Source organism: Phyllostomus discolor, chromosome 15 (genome assembly GCF_004126475.2).
Source record: "Phyllostomus discolor isolate MPI-MPIP mPhyDis1 chromosome 15, mPhyDis1.pri.v3, whole genome shotgun sequence".
NCBI classification, from domain to species: domain Eukaryota; kingdom Metazoa; phylum Chordata; class Mammalia; order Chiroptera; family Phyllostomidae; genus Phyllostomus; species Phyllostomus discolor.
Genome location: NC_040917.2, coordinates 4279037 through 4300650, shown reverse-complemented (window position 1 = coordinate 4300650; position 21614 = coordinate 4279037). Strand labels below are relative to the sequence as shown.

Sequence of the window (21614 nt, the reverse complement as noted above, 5' to 3'; positions counted from 1 at the left end):
GTTGAAGGAATAATGTTAATTTAAGACTAGTTGGCGATTTTAAACAATCTGGGACAGGGAACCTTACCTTTAAAAAGGCATTTCAAAGTGTGAGTTCCCTTAGTGAGATAATTTCAAAAGATCCATTCTAGTCTGCTTAAAAAATCAAATCTGCAGTAAATTTGAAATGAAATTGTTTTTTTTCTCTGCACCTAGTCTGTCATCATTGTCTGGACACTTTTGGCATAGCTGTCAAGGTTTCATTGTTTTATGTTGTGATAGAATTCCCGAGCACGAGACTCAATGGCACACAGAGGCAGTCCTCACAGGGCAGTGCACCCGAAAGGAGCGGAGCAGGGAAGAGCTTGTGGAGGGGTGCACCCTGCCTGGTCCACCAAAGAGGGGCCCCAGAGGGGCCAACTGACCCCTCTTTGTGATGCACGGCCCTTCCTGCCTTTAGATCACTGTATCTTTCTCATTCAACATTTTTTCAACTGAGCATCCTCATCAGTTCTGAAATAGTTATTACTATGGGAATGCAGATGCTATAGAAGAAAGGTGAGAGGGATCTTTGTCCAAAGAACTTGTTTTCCAAAGGAGACGATTTGACATCCTGTCTACTTCTTGATCCTCCTGCCATCCGTCCATCCCAGGTGACTTAAGTTACAGAAGGAAACGGGGGTCTCGGAGTGCAGCACAGACACTGCTCTGGCAGGTCTTGGCGCGCTGTACCCACACAGCGAGCAGAAATGGCAAAGGGTATTGTTGGCTTTCGTTCTTTTCCTCTCAAGAATATATGGTGTGCTGCCATTTCCTGGGATGTCTTCATGACTGCCTTGCTCTGTTCTGTTGGGTCTAGAAAGAATTGATCGTTCTAGCTCCCTTGCCTCTGTCACTGATGGAAGCGATAGGGCCCTTCCTGGACCAGTCGTTCCTTACCGCTGTCCTACTGGAACCTGGTCTCACAAAGGAGCTGGCGAAGGAAGCGGAACTCCGTGATAGCTCTGGCAGTAGGCGGACAAAGATTGTTGGGTCTAAAAGGAAGAATCAAATGTTGCTCCCCAATGTTAATGCCTGAAGGGCGGACGGAAGGGTCTTCTTTCTGTTTTCCTGAAACTGTGTTGTGACGACAATACGGTTTTGTGTGTCTGTGTGGTTTTGTTTCTGTTCTGTTTTTGACTTCACAGGAAGAGGTTTAAACATGAAGGCAAACCTTTTAGATGTCAGCATGGCTATCACAAAGCAAAGCTGCCTTTTTTTTTCTTTTCGTTTCTCTGCTTCCATTTAGGCCTATCACATAATTTAAGAAAAAATAAAAATTTAACCGCAGGTGCTCTAACTATAGTGTGAAAAAAACCCTGATCGATTTTGTTTTCGCAGCACGATATTATCAAAGATTTAAGAAACAATTTTGCCAGCATCGGCGAGAACTCTCTGGTAACAGCATTGATGTCTGTGTTGGTTGCTTTTGGTTTAAAGGTTTCTTTTTTCATTTGTTTGAGCCCATTTCTTCCCCCTCCTTTGAGTTGATTTATTTTTCATATTCTGTAACCAGCAAGCCTTCATTTTTTAAACCTCTTCCATCTTCCAGTGTCTCTGCCGTACTTTGATGGAAAGTTTATGGCAGCAAAGCGGTCCCCTCTGCTGCAGCTCCTCCTGCTCTGAGGTCACATACGTTTTGGCCGTTGTGTTTACGGACATGATACTAACTGAGCGTTTCATGTCCATTGACTAAGCTTCTCTACCACGCCATTGACGGACTCGCTGTCACAGGGCTCTATGCAACTTTCATTCTGCAACTTATACTGCTTAGTCCCGTCTCAATTCTCCAGCGAACTGGACAGCTCAAGTGAATGATCCTTCCGGTCTTGAACTTGCTGTGCCTTTATATTTTCCCTTTATTTTCTTCTTTATGTTTTCAGTGGTAGCTTGAGTGGAGCAGAGCAAACTCCAGCCATCGCCCAGCAGCACCATGCAGCATTGTTTGTTGCCACCAGAGAATACAAAATATAAAGGCACACGGCTTCTGTAGTCTTTGGGGGGCACTGGGGAGAGCTCTCTCATAAGTCTGCTGTTTAGTTGAAGCCTACTTTTTACCCATATCAGCTTCCAATTTTGCTTAAACTCCAACACGTCTCAGTTAACGTTGTTCTGTCATTCAGTGATACCTTGCAACTCAAGCCATTTGCTGAGCAGTATCAAGTTATGGCCATGACCCAGGAGATTATTCCAATGTGACAAACGTGCACAAATGTGTAATTCAGAAAGTGCAAGTTTCGATGACAAAGTACAGCTGCCTCCAAACTATGGTACAGGCTTTGGACTAATCAATCATTAAAATTGAGACAATCCATTCCTGGTAAACCAGTTGACGTAAAACCAAGACTCGAATATGTGAACATCTGTGTAAATAGCAGTGTTGGTGTTGAAATGGTCTGTAATGTTGCCATAGAGCCCGTACATGAAGGGATGACTAAAAGTGTGGTTTGTAGAGGCTGCTCTGCTGACTGATGGCTACAACATAAACGGTTGGGATTTGTGTTCAGGAGAAGGAGATGGAGAAGCAGAAGCTTCTGTACCAGCAGGCCCGGCTGCACGAGCGCGGCGCCGCGGAGATGGTGCTGCAGACGATCAGTGCCAGCAAAGGTGAGCCCCGCGGCGGCACAGCACCCCCTCCTTTCCCAGGGGCCCCTTGGTCAAGCCCACCAACCCACCCAGTGCCCGAGTTTCTGGGTCATGCCCGGGGCGGCGACGGAATAGACGGGAGATCGCCTTTACTCGGGGCAGTCTTGTTTCGGAGTCTTTTTTAAAGGTTTGTTTTATTTCTGCTCAAGAAGTTTTGGAAATTCTATTGTGACCCAACTCTAGTGAGCTGCTCATACTAGCCAGGCAGCAGGGGTTTCCTGGGACGGGCCAGGGGGATATTCTCAGCTTTGTGCCCACGTGGTCTCTTCACAGCAGTGGGAAAGCAGCTACAGACACTGTGGAAGCAAATGGTATGGCTGTGTTTCAATCAAACTTTATTTACAAAAACCAGTGACAAGCCGAGTTTGGCCTTCAGGCCAATTTGCAGGTCCTTGATAGAAAAGTGTAGGCTGTTAAAGTGAGTCCTTTTTTAACAATTAAAGTAGTATTGATGTTGTATTTTTCAGTAGCTAGTCATTTCAGGGTAATTTTTCTTACACTAATATTTCATTTTTGAAAACATTTTTACTATAATTTGTGACAATGGAAAATCAATGGTGGCACACTCTAAATATGGAAATTATTTCTATCTCTAAGATTAAAGTACAGGTGAAGAACATAAAATAAAATACACTAAATGATAGTATATTATAGTTAAATTTAAAGTTTTTCCACTATTACTTGAATAACTTCATATTGGTATTAGTCATCCTAACAAAGCAAGACTGTAATGTATTAAGTGAAAGTGATGAAAGTGATGAGAGTTGCTCAAACATAGTATTGTCGAGGGAGCAAGGTGGGGGTGTTTTCCCTATGGAAAACTTTAAGTGGCTTATATTAATTTCAATATTATTTTAATATGCACAGTTGTGAATTTTAATAATTTTAGGTCTCAGTAGTTCAAAATCAATTGTTTTTCATAGCTTTTTAAATCTGTCCTCATATAGTTTTAGTTCTGTCTGTATTATCCGAAATTTGCTAAAACATTGATGGCAAAATATGCGTTATTACTTTTAAAATATCTTTCTGGTGTGTAAGTCAGTCTGTCCTCCTCCACCACTGTAGAGATTTGTAGGGGTGGGAGTAATTTTGATAGTGGACATTCTGCAGTGGAACAGGCTAATGCAGCAGGGGTAATGATGTCAGGAGCACTGTGTTTTATATTTTAAAGGGGAGACCGGACCGATGGTGGCTGCTACTCTGAAGCTGGGGATTGCTATCCTGAATGGCGGCAACTCCACAGTGCAGCAGGTAAGGTCCTCGAGCCACTCCCATGATGCACCTCTCCAGCAGCGGGCCACGGAGCCCACTTGCTGGACTGCTTGAGTCATCCTGAAAGCACTGTCAACTGCAGGATGTTTGAGTTTTTATGTGAAATATGCCTTTATTTGTGGTCACCTTGTTCCACATCCGAATATTTTCTGGGACACCCACTCTCTTCAGAATCTTAAGTCACCAGCAGTGCTCGCTCCGGAGACCCGCCAGCCCCGGCCAGAACGTTTCATAGTGAAAGGTCGGTTCTCGCCCAGGTCTGGTGGGGGATGTGCCGCATTAGGTCATGGCTCCCCGCAGGTGGCTCTCTGGGTTCCATTGTGCGTTTGGTAGGAAGCTCGTTCCTAGGCTAGCACATACGCAGAATGCACCACCAGAAATTATTTTACTTGTGATTATTTCTAGTCTCCCCGGAAATGGGAAAAAAATCACTTCACAACCAAGTTTTGAACTATGTTCTGTTTAAAAGGTAGATATGGTTTGGGCTGAGGTTTCAGTAACTTCAACCGGGGCGACAAGGGATGCCATCTGAAGGCCAGAGTCTGGGAGTTCGTTAAAATGAGGGAACTTGAGTGACTCCAAACAACTGTCAGAAACAGACTGTCACGTGCTGTGTGCTGCACACCTCGGGCCACCATCACAGGGCTACAGGGGGTCCTAAACTCGGGCAAAAAACTCTTAGGCTAACTGAAAAACAGCAAGACAGTGTAGTTGAAGTAGCAGATTGTGTTACTCTAAAGCTGAAATCTCTTATTTTTATATTTCGGCATCTGTGGGGGAAAGAATGGCTAATGAGCCTGGGACTAACAACCCTTCTTTCTCGGGTGAGTTTCTGTGAGGCAGGTGAAGGGCCACCCTGGTAGAAGGAAAGAAAGGCTAGTGAAATCCTTTGAATGTTTGACTTGGGGTGGCTGCGAGCCTCAGAGCCACCGCCCTGGGAAGGGGCCTGCATGTGCTGCTGGAAGATCCTGGAGCCTAAGGAAAGTGAAGCCGAGGAAATTTGGTGAAGTTTGGACCAGGCTAAGCAGCAATGCAGTATAGGAGAAAAACTCATCTGCAGGTTTTTCTTGAGTTGCCTGCTTGGCTCTGTGAACACGATCACTGCCCTTGAGGGCTGAGAGCTGACTCAGGCCCCACCTAATCCCTATTCCCAGCTCGGCCTGTGCAACGCCTCCAACGGTTCAGTGACGCCCGAACTCCATGTGGGTGGTGTGCACAAACACACGAAGTGGGAGTGCACTGGTGTGCCAGGGGAGCCAAATGCATTGAAGTGTGGTCACTCAGTACTAACAAAACAGGTTTTTGGCAAAGCGAGGTGTTTCTTTATGAATCTTTAAGTATGAGGTCTAGTCCTTGATCTAATAAACGTTGAGGAGAAGTGGTCAGTCTGAATATTTTTGAAATACCTGTACCAGCTGTGGTGTGCGCGGAAGTGCCCGGAGCCGTCAGTGGCACGGCAGTGACCGCCGATGCTCCAGTGTTGTGTGTGGGCTGCTAGTTGGAAGGGACGCCGCGTTTCAGTTAGGATGTAGGGAAAATAGAGATCTTTTTTCCCATCCAGTGTATACATGCCCTTTTTTTGATTTCCATAGTGAATGACTATGTGACTTTAAGAAAAGGAAAAATAAAGAAAACCTGCCTAATCTCTCCACAATATTTGTCAAACAATTTATCTTGCTTTGTGTTTTACTTGAAAAGAACTTAATGGTATAGTATACATATTCAGAAATCCTTGCATCCAAAAGGAACCTTGAGATAGCATATGGAAAATAATACAGTGATTGAGTAACACAAGAATAAACTGTTTCATGTACTCAAAACTGTACACCTACTTCTGTCAACCCTTGTATGTCCTTCCTGTTTCCACAGATTTTTTCCTTTCTCTCTAAGCCTTTGGATATATATTCTGTCACCTCCCTTTGACCCTCCAAGCCATATTCATTTTGTTTTAAAAGACCAATGAGTAATAAGTGCTTCATGTTTGATTAGACCAATAACTTATGAACACCCTCCCCAAGTGGCTGTGTGTTTCGTGCATCTGTGTGTACAAGTTTGTGGGTATGTGTGTAAATGTGCATGTATAGGTGTGTGCATATATTTTATGTATGTGTATATATACACACGTGTGTACACGTAGCTATATGGGAGTGCATGCACATATATGTGTGCATATGCACATAGGGACAAATGTGTGCACACATGTATATGTGCACACATATCCGGGCACATGGATATACCTGCATGTAGGTATATACATGTGTGCATGTGTATACGTGCGCACACACGTGTGGGCATGTGTACGCACACATGTGTATAGGTATATAATGCATACATGTCCACATATATGTGTCTATGCAGCTTTTACGTATTTAATTTCATATTACCTCTGACTCTGATTTCTGAAAGAAGATCACTACCAAAATTTTGACTACTTAGCTGAACCCTGTGTGAACGGCACTAATCTTGGGAATTACTCCCTTTTCAAAATTCGGAGAAGATCAGCACTTGATCTTTCCGGAGCCTTGGTGTGCCTCCTGTCACCTCGCCGTCCTGCACGTACTTGCGTGAAGCCTCCAGCATGCATTGCCACCTTCGGGGAGCGGCTCCATCTCCACGTGCAGTAGCAGGCTCACACCGGCAGCCATGCGCTCCGCTAACTGTTCCACACTATGTTTGACCCCAGAGTCTAGGCCTCATTCTGAGGACAGAGGAGAGGGATTCAGGAGTGAGATGATCCCCACCAGGCCCGGGCTGGAGACCACACTGACAGAAACCGGGCTCCTGTCTGAGCCACCAGCACACAGCAAGGCGCAGCTCGGCAGGGGCTCCAGGGCCCCACTTTCCCACGGAGCCCGTGACTGATGGGCACCCAGCAGACCTCCCCAGTGAACTCGAAGTATTCAAATCTCCAGATTCTTAAGTAGCGATGGGAGGATTGAGAATGACTCCCCTGATATTTCTGGTGCTCCTGGGGCTGGTGTAGAGCAGCACCTGCTCCAAGCCCTGTCCCTGTGCCGCACGCAGACCTGAGCCCCCTCTGGCCGGGACACACTGCCACCGTCCCATGGGGGAAATGACATTGGCAGTACCCGTGTGCACTGAGTATCGTTTTATCTGTATGTCAGAGTGGGAGGCATGCTTTTGTTGTTTTTTTACTTACCAGTAACCAGAGTCAGACTCAGTGGCCTTGTGGTTTGTATTTACTGTAGAAAATGCTCGACTACCTCAAGGAGAAGAAGGATGTGGGTTTCTTCCAGAGCCTGGCTGGCCTGATGCAGTCCTGCAGGTGAGGGCATGCCTGTTTCCGCTCCGGCTCAGAGCGGGTGTCTTTCAACGCGTCCGTCTCACACTCTGGAAAATAATTACACACAGAAGGAATTTTAATGATTACACATACTTGGAAGGGGGGCGGACGTTGCTGCTTTACGTTCTGCCTTATTGTGAGGTGTCAGTAACATCTTAATTACTAAATTACTCAGAGTTAATAATTGTTAGAATCATCTCCCCTGTGCTTAAATAGGGACCTTGAAGAATTAATATGCATTCTGCATAGTTGAATATGAGTGGTGTATGATTTTTAAAAGAGAAAAAAGAAAATTCTATTTAGTTTTATTTGGGAGCTTGTGGACCATTTCTCATTTTCCTAAATAAATGATCCTTAACTAGTGAATTTATGATAATTACTTTCTATTTTTATGGTGCGTAAAATCATTCAGGCATTTGACTAAGGTACCCGACACCCACTGAATGTGATAGCTATCCCACCTGGAAAACCACGGTCGCTATGATTACATTGAAGTGTGCTGCCACCTCTCCGACACACTCCCGAGTTGGGGCCCACCAGTGCCTTACACTCGCCTTTCACGAGGGTCATTTCGGCCCTGGCCTGGCGAGAGGCCATCTGCCACTAGGAAACACGGCTGGTAGGCGTTGGACTGGGGTGTGTTTCCAGTGCATGTTAATGTTTGGTTCACGTTTTGAGAGAGACAGTCGTCAGACATTGGCTCTTGTGAGGAGAGAAGATTCTGTGTGGCGTTGTTGAGTGTTTCTTCCTGTTTCCGCAGTGTCCTCGACCTGAATGCATTCGAGCGGCAGAACAAAGCCGAAGGACTTGGGATGGTGACAGAGGAAGGATCAGGTATCGATTACTTAAGTTAAAAGGGCCACCTGTGCCCCTGCTTTCCTGACGTGGGTCAGCTAGCCATCATCTTGTCAGGACAGAAGGATGTGAGTTATCTTTAAATGGACAGAATGCTCACATGACTCATTTAAAAGCCCCTAATTGGGCACTCACAGATCACACCCAAACCCTGCCTTCCAGGAGGTCAGTCGTCTTCTCTCTGCTGCTCTCTGTCTCCTGTCGCAGCCTAACCCCTGGTTGCATAGTAGAAAAAGACCGTTATTAGAGAATTTCCCACAAATTCAGGAAGCTCACAGATGATCCAGGTTGGAGAATGGGGCACCAGCAAACAGGCTTTCCAGCCCCCACAGCCCCCTGGCCCTGCCGTCCGCCCCCTCAGTACAGTGGTCCTGTGTCTCATGGACCCTGCTGTCCTCGCAGGTCCAGACTCTCCGATGAAAGACATTAAAGAGTAATGTTTGTTCAGATGATTCACCTGTGTGCAAAAATGATTCACACATTCTTAAGAGTTTTTCTCTCTAGGTATGTGTATAAATTAGAAAAATTAGCGCACAGTGCAGTTAAAGCAAAAAGACCTATTGCACATTCATTTTAACATTTATTAAGAAAAATCAATATTTTGTTCTGATTCATTTTTATTCGTGTTTTATTTTAGTTTTGGTGAGGCCTTGTGCATTTATCTGTCTTTGGTCAGGCTTGGAGTTATCTTGTCAACATACTAGGTTTGGAACTCTGAGTCTTCTATAAAACTAGTCTCGCTGCAAAAAATAAATTTCTTCTCATCTGCATTTGTAATCTTCTTGCCTTCCTGAAGTAATACAGAATTAACTACTCTCTCCATTTCTGTATATTTTTGTTCTCACAATAGGAAAAAGTATTAGTGCATATTTCTTGCTATATTTAAAAAATTACCATTTAGACATGTCCTCATGCTGCTGGTGCTCTATGGCTCCAGTGCGACTTTGTTTTCTGCCTGGCAGTTGAATGTGCAGGTTCCCTCACCCAGGGTCAGTCCTACTGCGACTTGACCGTGTTAGCTGCCTTTAGGAAGAATCACCAGCAGCAACGTGCTTAGGTTTTCTCAGTACCAAGGAAAAACTTCTTCATGTTTGTGTCAACGGTCACAACCCCTGGTCTGTGGGCCTGCCCCTCTCACCCAAGTTTGGGGCACTTTCCAGTGTAGAGCTCCTAAAAATGAATGAGTCCTCTGTGCAAAGTCTGACTTCCTTATTTTAGAACTAGAAATCTTTCAGTTTTCCTTGAAGTTATTACCTAATGTTCCGTAGGCTCGGAACAAGTTCTAGGAATCACCCTTGGTCACTGTCCCTGCCAGCTCCCAGGAGGGACTGGTGGTGGCCCAGGTTACTTTCCTGGGTGTCCTGTTTGTTGTCAGCCAGGCTGGCTCGGGGTAGCATTTGTGACCCCCAATCAGAAACTGGGTGGGAGTGACCACTCTGATGTGAGAACGCTATGTCTCTCCCTATGGGGTCTCTTTGCTGTGTCTGTGCTGTTTCAACACACACCCCAAAATAACTGCCCAAATTGATTAACACGTTTTCTATCTTATTTCCTTACAAACAGCAAAACCAAACCAACATCTCAACTTTTCTTTTTCCCCATTTCCTTTTCTTTCAACTACTGTAAATGCACTGTCCTTCCTCAGCCATCACTCATGAGCATGGTAACTATTAAAAACGAGCTGGCTTTTATTTCTTTGCTTCTCGATTTCTTGCTAGATTTGTGTATGGTCTTGGTAGTGACAGTTGTGTGCATCTTTCCTTTCATAGACCATTTTAACCAGTAGATTATTTAATATCTACTATTATGCATCCTCTTATTTTTTAAATGTATGCACCGAGATTCTTTTTCTTTTTCTTTTTTTGATGAGGATACTCAGTTATTAAACTATTAGACATGGAGAGGCAAGAAGCATTTAAATTATATTTTTGGATGTGTTATGTTCTGTTTCTTTCATTTAAAAAGTTCTGGTAGACTCAGTATCTGTGACTGATGTGGAACTGAATGCACCTGGGTGTGTGCAGTGTCTCCCTGTGGTGGTTCTGTCTGGGACATACTGTGGCTTTATGGCTGGCCCGTGGGAGCACCGGAAATCAGCAGACATGGGGGCGGGCTGGGTTGGACCCCACTGCTGCCCAGGGGCCCTGCCGGGTTCCTTCCACACACTGAGAACAACAGGTTTTCTCTAGTCCTTTGAGATGACCACTTGTTAAAAACCTTCTTAACATAAACACTAATTTTCATCCTTGAGACGGAATTCAGAGAACACTAGAACAGTGGGAGTGTCGACTCTCCGAAGCTGGAGAGTAACAGAGGTGGCACTGGGGTTTCAAACAGCCTCTGAAAGACCTGCTATGCAGTGGAAACAGCTAAGGGAAGAGGTGACACCTGTTTCCACACTAAGACTAGCTAGAGTAACTCTGCTTTTGGCATATTTTAAAAATGCGTTACATGGCCATTCTTCTAAGGTTCTACAAAGGTTAAGGAACATCTGTAGCCTCCTAGGGGAAGGGAAGTAGATCTTTCCTTTGGAATTACTGTAGAAAAGCCTGGGGCGTCAAAGCCTGGCGCCGTCGGCATTGCTTCTGGGTGTGAGGGGCTGAGAATGTGGGCTGTTGGTGCTGAAGCCTCTTGTCTAACCTCTTTCCGAGGCCGTGTCTCCTTGGTGATGATAGAAGGCCCCAGGCTTAACACATAAATGCCCCAGTCCCCATCCACTGCCCTTGAGGGAGGTGATGTCCACTTTGCTGTTGAGGAAGGAGACTGAGGCACACAGTCCCGTGGCCTGTCCTGGGTCCTGCCGGCCGAGGGCAAAAACGCAGCATCCTGCTTCACACGGTGTGACTCCCAGGCCCAGGGGCCAAGCCCCTTGCCTATCCGCCACCCAGTGCACTGGCCAAGGCGGCACTTTCTGTCCCGTTACCTGTTGTTGGTTGCTCCCTTCAAAGACCCCAGCCTGTTGCCAGCTGTTGCGATGACTGTGGAAGTCTTAGAGCTACTGTTGAACTTGCTGTGGTGACAAGTGGTGTCCCTCATCTGGTACTGAGACTCCACTAGGAAACTTCTGTTTCTTGCAGGTCTGTACGTGAAGATTTCAGACTGTTGGTGTCTGTGTTCCTTTTCCATTGCTGTCACTGTCATGTTGGCCTGGGGTCCCCACCCCTCCTTAACTAAGTTCCCCATTTCTACAGAAGCCTGGACCTCCCACTTGTGTTTAAAATAACAGCGGCAACAACAACAACAAAAACCACAAATTTTTTCAGCAAATGTGTTCCGTAGATTTGTAGACTTGCCACATGATCCATGTCGTCTTCTCTGTATGTTTTTTAGTCATAAGTGTTCTCTTTCAACATATAATGGCATTCAAAGCAAAAAAACAAAAACCAAAACCTGTATGGATATTTAAAATTTCATCCCATCCTTGGATTTTTAATTTGTTTTTCATCAGAGCCATTTAACCTCGTTACTCCAATTAATCATGGCGACCTCGAGCGTGCCGCCTGCCTCCCCTCCGACCTCCTGGTCTGAGGGGAGATGTTCCATCTCACTGCTGCTCACTTTGCCCTGGCCGTGGCCTTCAGAGCAAAGGGACCTGGGGAGCCGATCTGATTCCCAGACACTGCTTGGTCTACATAAAATTTATGTAACACATTAGCTGCCAGTTGACCCTCCTGACTCTGCGCCAGCTCTTACTGGTATTGTTGCAGTGAGAGTTGCAGCTCAGAGTGCTCATTTTTTATGAACTCCTCATGAGGATGATAGAGCAGTTTGGGGGCACTGGCCAGATGAGACTCTGCCACTGTCCCAGAGCCACTTGACTCACGGGCTGTCTCCCAGGCCTGGCTCCCAGGGGCCTCTCGCAGTGGCAGGCCAGCGCTGCCCTTCCCGAGGGCGGGCTCCCCTCAAGAACACTCGGAGCGCTCACGTCCTGTGAGTGGCTGTGCTGTGCTAGACACTGTCCTGGGCATCGGGGTTCTTCAGGAGCTCAGGGTTGTGTCCAGAGGCTTGTAAACGAACAGCCTCAGCAGGATGCTCCACGTGTGGGGGAGCTGAGTTGCGTGGCTGCTGCTGGGGTGCAGGGTGTCTCACATGGAGTTGGGCAGCCTGGGGCAGAGGAAGGCAAAGAGAGACCCCCAGGGGACAGAAGAGCTGCACTGAGCGTGTCGGGAACGGACCCCAGCATGGCTGAAGGGGCAGGGGTGGTTGGTGGGAGGCCATGAGGGGCCTTCTGTGCCTGCCCGGGAATCTGCACTGGCCTTCTGAGGCCGTGGGCGTCACTAAAGTGGTAGTGTGATCATGTGAGGATTGACTGGAATTCAATTCCTAGCATCCAGTGTGCACGGCACACTTCTAGTGGAATGCTCTCACCCTGCAGGTTATTTCCTGTTTCTCAGCGAGGTCCTGAGCCCAGCGGGCTGGGCCCTGTAGCAGGAGGGGGCCAGTGGGGCTTCCTCAGGGCTGTGGGGAGCTGAGGTACCTTGACTGATGGGTTGCAGGGTGTTCTCGAGACTGCACTGTCTTGTTGCCGGTCAAGGTGGCTGGGTTGCTCCCCGCTGTGGGGGGCAGCCCGGTGTGAGGTGAGGGTCAAGTCTGGAGGCGGAGGCTCAGTCAGGACGCTGATGTGTGGGATGGAGGAAGGACAGCCAGGGCTGCAGTCAGAGCCCCAAGTGCTGCAAGGTGGCAAGAGAAGGTGCCAGGGGAAAAATCGCAAATTGCATCTGAAGGCAAAGGGATGTTCCCTCCACAGCTGCTGTTGCTTCCGTCTCAGCTGTGGGCACACCTCATGTATTTCACATGGCGGTCGGGACTTGGAAAAGGGTTCGCTTCATGCACTGGTGTCAGGTTGTTGCCTTAATTTATATTTCTGCTCTTAATAGAATTTATAGATTATATATCATGCCCGCAGCCCATGGAAGTTCTATATTTAGAAACTTAGTTTTCTTGAACTTTACATTTATTCTTGTTGTGATTTGCATGTTTCAAAGCAGTTTTGCTTTTGGAACCTATTTGACAGCCCTGTGAGTAGGGAGGTCAGGACTGCTAAGCCCCACAGGATGGAACAAAGGCTCGGATGGTAAAGCAGCTTCTCTGAAGCCACACTTCTAGCAAATGTGTTCCTGGGCTTCTAGAATGGATGAAGACAAGCAGGAGCTCACTCGTGAAGTAGCATCCAGCGTGTGGTCGAAGGTTGCTGGCCAGAGACCCTGCCCGTTATTCAGGAGGCCTTCGTGAAGTTTAGAAACTGTGGCCTGGTGGGATCGGAAAGGCCTTGTAATACTGAAGTGATCTGTCATCGCTCGCCTCCCCCGTGAGACTGTGGACTCTGGAGGTCATGTCCGTTAGTCTGTAATCCCCAGGACCTCACAGGGTGCTCAGCATAGAGGGGACTCTTGATGAGTGTTTGTTCAAGTTCACTGGGTTCAAACCCTTGACCTGCAGTTAACAGCTGGAGGCTATTAGTCAAGCTCCTGAATTTCCCAGGTGTTCACTGCACCACAGGACGGGATGCACGTCCCTGGGATCGCTGTGCACCTGAGATGACACGGTGAGAAAACGTGCCTAGCACAGTGCCTAGCACACCACAGTCACTGCCCAGATGCTGGCTATGGGTCACTGTTTGTTGGTTGAGTTGCAGAGCCCTTTGAGTAGCTGTGTTTGGGCCATTTAAGCAGTGACATTGAAACTGGCCATGTGGAATCAGAAACCAGACTTGTCACTATTTAAAAACCCTTCTGGCCCTAATTCTTCAGTGTTGCATGCATGATACAAAGTAGATAGTTCATCCCTCTAAAGATCAGTGATGCACATCACCCCCACGGCTGTGAGGGCCCCCGATGTGACCAGCCTCACGCTCCCTGGTCCTCGCCCTCTTCGCTCTGCAGCCCTGTGGACACTGCTGTGGGCGGGGCTGCAGCCACGGGCACTCCCTTCTCTCAACTCTGTCCTGTTCTGTCTCATACGCACACTAGGTGGTCTTTTTACTTGCTCCAGTTATTTTATTGATGACTACTGACAATTAGTTTTTAATAGTTAAGAACAATTAAACCAAGCTTTGTCTGGACATAAGACCACAAACTTGGATCTGTGACCATGGCTACTCTAAGTAAAGACTTTAATGGGGTAAACCTATTGTGAGTAGGACAGTGGTCTTCAAGAATATTAATTTTGTTAGATCTCTAAAGTAGGAATTAGTATTTAGTGGTCACTTGAATGAATAACGTCTACCTAACATTATTTCAAAGTGAGAATTTATATTTTTAAGACTATCTTGGTCCAGTAAAATGAAGACAGCTTTTTGAAAATACAAACACACTTTCTAAATATGTTCAGGTGACTACACTTACCACCTGAGGGCAGGCTATTCCTTTACGTTGTGTTTCTGCCGCTGCTCCTAGTACTGAGCTTCTTACGACTGAGAAAATGGTCACGTGGGTGATGAAGAGCCAGTGAGGTGACAGTACCCATTGTCTTCACTTAATAGGGGAGAAAACTAAGGCACAGAGAGCTAACTTGTCATCAGCAGTGGCACTGCAGTAACTCCCCCTTTGCTATGGAATTAGAAAGTCTCAGCCCCTTGTAACTAGACAAAGGTGAAGGGAAGCCCTTCGCAGCCATTATGTCAGGCATCACACAGCCATCACAAACCCCATTTTACGAAGGTAAGAGCACCTCCACCTCCATGTCACTCTGTCTCATTACTTCTCATTAACCCCAGTGTCCACCGTCTGGGGCACTTCCTGTCGCACCTGTCACCACGTGGGCTGTTCTCCCGTGCCTCCTGCAGACATAAAGCCGTCACCCCTGTCTGGCTGCCCTCCTCCCTGCAGCATGGGCTGTGGCAGCATTTTAACCAGATGCAAATGTGTGTGTTGCGCCCCTTTGTACCTGGTTCACCGGGGACAGAGGCTTCAACCTCCCACCCCACACCGCTCTGCCGCATGCAGCGTGCCCTCACATGCGTGAGGTTACTGGTATGTGTGCACAGTCGAGAAGACACTGTGCCTGCCAGCAGTGGCCAAGCCTTATGCTATGAATGAGCGTGTGGCGTGCTGGGCGTTTTCAGGTCCGTGGGTAGACTGTGTGGTATTCATTTCCATGTCAGCTGTTCTGAGCACTTTCTACTGAGGGCCACTCATTCCACATTGAATATATGAACACGGAGAGTATGTACGTGGTTTACTGATTTGATTTTCTGGGGAAAAAGCATTTTAGATGGGCTCACAAGAATCAGTAACTCTATGTAACTAACTGCTAATATTTTAAGGATCATTTTAAAGACTTCTGATTGAAATAGCTCATGAAATGATACTGAGCGTTATCAGTGAGCAGTGCAGTTTATCAGCCCAGACTAGTCCCCTTTCCTGTAGTGTCATGAACTAAACACCGAGGGACGGGCTCATCAGCCAAGTAGCGACGATCAGAACGATGTGCATTTAGCTCGTGAACTTGCCACGGGGCCGATTGGTGCACCTGGTGGCTGTAACCTGGTCACCAAAGATCGTGTCTTACAGGCTCACAGGGGCACCAGTGCAGTGATATCATGTACTTTTTTAAATGTTTACATTAGTTTTCAAAATGGTTTTGCCTCCTAACCCTTCCATTGTATGAAGCCTGTCACTTTGAAAGTCACAGACTGCAGACTGGTAAGTCCATCAGCGCTGTCATTTCCGCCATCCCCACGTCCGTTCCCATGGACACATGACCATCACATCATGTTCTTTTTGACCCAAAGTACCTCCAGGCCCAGAACCTATTATTATTATTTTTCAGTGCATAAGTACATTCATTCACGTGCCAGACAACATTTTTTCTCATTTTGCTTTCTAAACTAATTTAGATTCCAGAGCATACACTCATATGTTGAACATTTTTTTCACTGACACTTTTTGCTTTTAAAATCAACTCGCATTCGTGTGGTGCTGGTTTTTGTTTGTTTGTTTCTTGTGTTTTTGCTTTCAGAGTAGTTTGTGATAAAGACACATTAAATTGGAACGTTAGGTAGACCACCTGAGCCCTTTCTGTGGCGTCATCCTTACCCAGCCAATATACTTAGTTTTTAATCATGCGGAGTGGGCAGCTTTAACATTTGTTCTAGGTGCAGAAATCATTTCTGTACACACCTATTGAAAAACAAAGAAAGAAAAAAAAAGCTTAAATCTTCAGGTTGTTTCTAAAATGTTGCCAAACCCATGCTGCTACTTTTAGCAGAGAGAAATCTGAGTGTCGAGATTCAAATGTTCTTTTCTGACAAATAAAACGTGCATCTATCTGCCAAGCGCATGGCCGTATGGGCTTCAGATAGAGGAGTGGCCATGACCCGTGACTGCGGCCGTTCAGAACCGTGCTAGACCCACATGCAAGTGTGGTGTAGGTGGGGACGGCGGGCGGGTACGCTCCCTCAGGCGGCTGATAACGTCTGCACTTCTCTGCAGGAGAGAAGGTTCTTCAGGATGACGAGTTCACCTGTGACCTCTTCCGCTTCCTGCAACTGCTCTGTGAGGGACACAACTCAGGTTCGTGAGAACTGAGGCGGGGCGGTGGTTCCCAGGAATCCGGGCTTGAAGCCGGTAATGACAGAGGCCGTCAGTTCCCTGGTCGGCTTCACCCTGCAGCCCGCAGCCTGCTGCCCGCCCCTGAGCATCGGGCTGTGGGCAGGCACTGGCCCTGCGACTTGTCGCATGCGGCATTGCTGCTTCAGAGTCCTTCGTAGCCATTTCCCTAGTTCTCATGAGTTGCTCCTAGGTTGCAGGAGACAGGCAGCAGGTGGAAAAGATGTAGAGAAACATGTAGCTTTGCTCCCTTGTGCCCCTTCTCTGTACCTGGGGAAGGCACCCACGGCATCCTTGACTGTCATGTTTCTGCCCACTGTTGAGGGACCCAGCTCTGCCTCGCTGCTGCGTCCTATGGGGGGCTGGGTGGGGGCGGGAGTGAGGTGGGGATTTCCTCTCTGTTTCCCCATCACTGAGCCACAGTCCTGAGGAAGAAAAGACAAATACCGTATGATCTCACCTATAAGGGGAACCTAATCAACAAAAAAAACAAGTGAGGAAAATAGAACCAGAGACATGGAAATAAAATAAAGAACAGACTGATGACAGTGACCAGAGGGAAGGAGGGGGGAGATAATAGGGGTAAGAAGGGGCAGGACCAAGTCAAAGAACAGGTATAAAGGACCCATGGACAAGGACAGTGGGGTGGGGAGGGGGAGGATTGAATGTGGGAGGGGGAGAAGCAGGTAGGGCAGGGGAGAGTAATGGGGGGATGGGGACAACTGTAATTGAACAACTTTAAAAAGTAAAACAATAATTTTTAAACAAGAGAAAGGGTTACCGAGTAGTGTAATCACTGTCTCTAAAAGGTGGGATCATTTCCCAGCCCCTTGCTCGGGGCCCTAGAGTGAGGAGTCAGCAACTGCACCAGTGCCCCCTGCCCCCAGACAGAATTGAGTGTCTCTGTTCTGGGGAGCGCCCGGATAGGCTTATGGGGAGGCTGCTTGCTTTCTGTGGGCAATAGGAACTGTTTCATATTAAATCTATTCTTAGCCGCAGCAGTTTTGCTGGAGACGTCATCTGCTGGTAGAGTTGTTCAAGTAACAAGTCATGTTAAATGGTGGAGTGAGCTTCAATGGCATCTTTTGGTCTTGTGTAGATTTTCAGAACTATCTGAGGACGCAGACCGGCAACAACACCACTGTCAACATCATCATCTCCACTGTGGACTACCTGCTGCGGGTTCAGGTACCTGCCTCCCGTGGCAAGTGGGAGGGCTGCTGAGCTGGACAACACGGCGGGTTCACCTGTCAGGCTGGCAGGCCATGGTGTGTCTGGTTCGTGACTAGTCAGGGGTTTCGCCCTCGGTCAGCCTTTGGGAGCAAGGCTGCCTTTGTCTCTCCGTCCCTGATCCCGGCTCTACTTTGCTCATTATTTTCTTTCTGTAAGTGCAGATTTTTCCCTACATATTTTACCTTGAGGGCATTTCGAATTTTATTTTCATTTTATAAAGCACTTACATGCTGTGCTTTTTCTGCAGTTGATAGAGAAATGGGGGAAGAATGTTTAAAACCTTCCCAGGAATGGGCAAGAAAGGCTTCATTCAGACTACCTGTGTGCTCAGATTCCACAACCCCACGCCAGGCCTCTCCAGCTGTCCTAGTATTTGAATTAATTTCAAGCAGCTTGACGCCCACGCGGTTTAGAAAGCCTCTGATGTCGCGGTGATCTTTCCCGCGTTTGCAGCACTGCGCCTGCAGGTGGAGGCCCCTGGGCAAGGAGGGCCTGTGCGTTGTAGGTGGGCCAGGATCGTGCTTGGGAAAACCACACAGACTTCTGTTTTTTCCCTAAATTTCTGAGTGTGTAAAATTGAACACCTGTTTACTTAAAGCCTAGTGGGGGAAAACACCTATTTTTGAAGCGTGTGTGCACTTTAAGAAGAATTGCTGAAAATGCATGTGAATTTTTTTTACTTTCCATCTCGAAACCCAAATGTAGTTGGCACACGAGGCTAAATTGTGTTATTCATTTGGCTGACTGAAATTCCTTCAGAATGCACGTGATGGTTGAAAACACCCTGTCTGGAGAGACTGATCTTACTTAGATGTCTGCTTACAGTTGTCAGTATTTACCAGCAATCCAGCCAGGGTCCCCAGAGGCAGTCACAGAGGCGGGGACATCGGCATTCTCACTGGGGACATGTTAGCAGTTTTGCTGGAGAAACAGGAGGCCAGATGTCTGTCACCCCAAAAATACCGCACCATGACTGGCCTAGTTTCTGTGCTGACACAGTAAACATCTAACTGATCGAGGGAAAAATGTGCATTAATCTTACGAATCCTTGTGTTTGTGAAGTTCAAGATCATCAGAGACAGAAGGCCGTGAAGCTAAGATTTCTGCTGCTTCTCTCCAGTAGTTACTTATATCTAGGGGGAGGACGCTGCTATGTTGCTTCTTGGGAAAAGTGTTAGGAATGGTGTTTCCTTCACAGGTGTTTCTGTTCACTTTCCAATCAATCTCTTACGTGAGGTGGCTTCCTACGAGAGACTCCCGACCTGGACAGGCCGGCGACAGCTGCAGAACGTGCCTCACCCCGCCCCTCTCTCCCACAGGAATCCATCAGTGACTTCTACTGGTATTACTCCGGGAAAGACGTCATCGACGAGCAAGGGCAGCGGAACTTCTCCAAAGCCATCCAAGTCGCAAAACAGGTCTTCAACACGCTCACGGAGTACATTCAGGTAAACGTTTACACGGTTCTGCTACGTGAGCAGAGAAAGAGTCCGCTGGTCAGCCTGGCATTCCGCGGAACAGTGCTAGGTGCCACACGTGTGTCCCGGCCGTCGTCCCATCTCTGAAGGCCCTCGTCTGCAGGTGCTTGGCCAGATGAGGCTGAGGGACAGATCAGGTCGAGACATGAGTTTACACGGAAGGAGCCTGCCTTGCCCTTTGGCACACCGGGGCACCACTCGCTCCTCCTCGGTGTGAACCAAGGTCTCAGGGCGTGTCGAGGGCGGGCATGCATTGGGCCCCTCTCCACGGCATTGCGGTAAAAGTGAGGAGAGGGTTTCAGGGACACTTGATGAAAAAGAGATGAGTAGTTATCAACCTCACTTCAGTGAGTGTGTAGCCATGTAACATAATCATGATGATACAGGTAAAACTCCATTTTAAACACTGGCTTGCTTTATATTCTCTTTAGGCTAACTTTGTCTTAACTTGCAGATTTTGAAAATATTTTATAAAATTTGGGGTTTTTTCAACCAACAAAACTTTGCTGTGTCCTAGAAGGCCGGTCTGCCTTCTGTCCTTCCTGTCTTTCTTCTGCATGGACAGCAGCGCTCTGGTTGGTGAGCCGCCAGGCCGAGGATGCCACATGTGTGGACGGGGGAGGAGTTTGTGGTTCGCTGCCTTAGACTAGCATGATCCTGTCAGGGGAGTTACGTAAACGTAGCAGCTGTTCCCTGGAGTTGGAGTCGGTGGAAGTCCCGGGGCTGCAAGGTGGCTGAGTGCAGGAGGGGCTCAGTGGGGGGTGGGGGCTCTGCTCCTGCCCTGGAGGTGTCGCACTTGCTCTGTGCTCCCTCTGGGCAGAGAAGAGGACCCCATTTTCAGCATTTCAAAATGGAAGAGCTGCAGAGGATAATTCTAATAACTTTTCTTCCGATCAGATCAAAGTGAATTTTAAATCCGTTTCAGTTTGCTCCTGTTCCTATTGCCTTATCTCCCCAGCTTGCCTTATAGCCTCAATGTCCTTGTCCGCGTCTGGAAAGATATTATTCTCGTTCAGTGTGAACTGTTCTGATTTAATACAATCAACTGATGACATTAGCCAGCCATGGAATTTTACAGAAACCGTTAGGAAAACGGTTTCTAGGTGATAAATAAAACTTCTATGCCTGTTCAGCTAGGCCTGGGCTTTCTTAATTCCTAATGTAAGTCAGATTCCTGAATTTACATAAAACTACAAGCATCCTTAATCTTTCACTAGTGCAAAGTTCTTTATTTCAACTCGTCCGTGTGAACACGCAAGGGACGACAGGGATGGGGTGTGGCTGGTTTATTTTTAACTTCTCATTCTCCCTTGTTTGTGTATGTTATATAAATCACTTCTGAAGTACATACTTTAATAAAACTTATTTTGGAGCAATTTTAGCCACACAAAGTGGTCACAAAGAGCCCTTCCATGCAATCCCGGCAGCCCCTCACAACATGGGCTTCTGTGGAGCCAGAGCACAGAAGTGTTGCCGTGTTGCGTTCAGTGACCCGGCGCCAGCCTAGACTTGACGCCAGGGAAACCCCAGAGGTCCGTGGCTGTGGAGCCGGAGCCCCCCCACAGCCCGACGGGGCTGCTGGTCACTGTGAAAGCCCCACGCCAGGTCCACCAGCCGGATGAACGTGCTGCCCTCGAGGCCCACCCGGCCTGACTCCTCCTCAGCACTCCCCCTCCGGACTGCCCTGTGGGCCGGATCTCGACCAGTTTCCCAGTGGAGCTTGTGCACTGGCCACTCTCAGCTAGGAAAATTCCCCCGGGCGCTTTTTCACTGGCAGAGTCTCACTGTGGTGGCAGTGCAGTGTCCACCATAAAGACCACCCTCACTCTCAGGCCAACCTCGAGCCCTCCTGTGGACAGGCCTGGGGGGCGGGGGACATGCTCCGCCCTCCCCCCAATCTCTCAGGGTCAGCCTCAGGCCCCCTGGGAAGGTACCTGTGGGAGGAGGCGTCTCCCTGCAGGTACCTGCCCCTGGCTGTGTCCAGGGCCTGGAAACACCTCTTTTCCTACCCAGTTTCCAGCCATTCCACAGACTGCATCTGGCAGCCTGTCCCCCTTGGAATCACACTGCCCTTTCGGACAGTCTCCTGGGCCAATGTTTGGGCAGGGTGGCTCCCTCCCGAGTAGCCCATAAAAGAAACATCTTTTTTTGTCACACTCTGTCTTCCACACAATCCCACACCAGACCTGGGGTGCCCAACTTGGGTTCGTTCTTGAGTGGTCTCCTCTGTCCCTGGTCTGGGTCTGGAGCAGCAGCCTG

At 47.8% G+C, this 21614-nt stretch overlaps 1 protein-coding gene across 1 annotated transcript in view; it reads left to right on the top strand.

The window, feature by feature from the left end:
- Positions 1–21614, top strand: part of RYR2 (ryanodine receptor 2) — a 533272-nt gene that overhangs the window by 460680 nt on the left and 50978 nt on the right. The window contains 7 exon segments of the mRNA XM_036016051.1: positions 2526–2625; positions 3836–3915; positions 7146–7222; positions 8001–8074; positions 16528–16608; positions 17744–17832; positions 19197–19325. Of these exon segments, the coding sequence (XP_035871944.1) occupies positions 2526–2625; positions 3836–3915; positions 7146–7222; positions 8001–8074; positions 16528–16608; positions 17744–17832; positions 19197–19325 (630 nt within the window).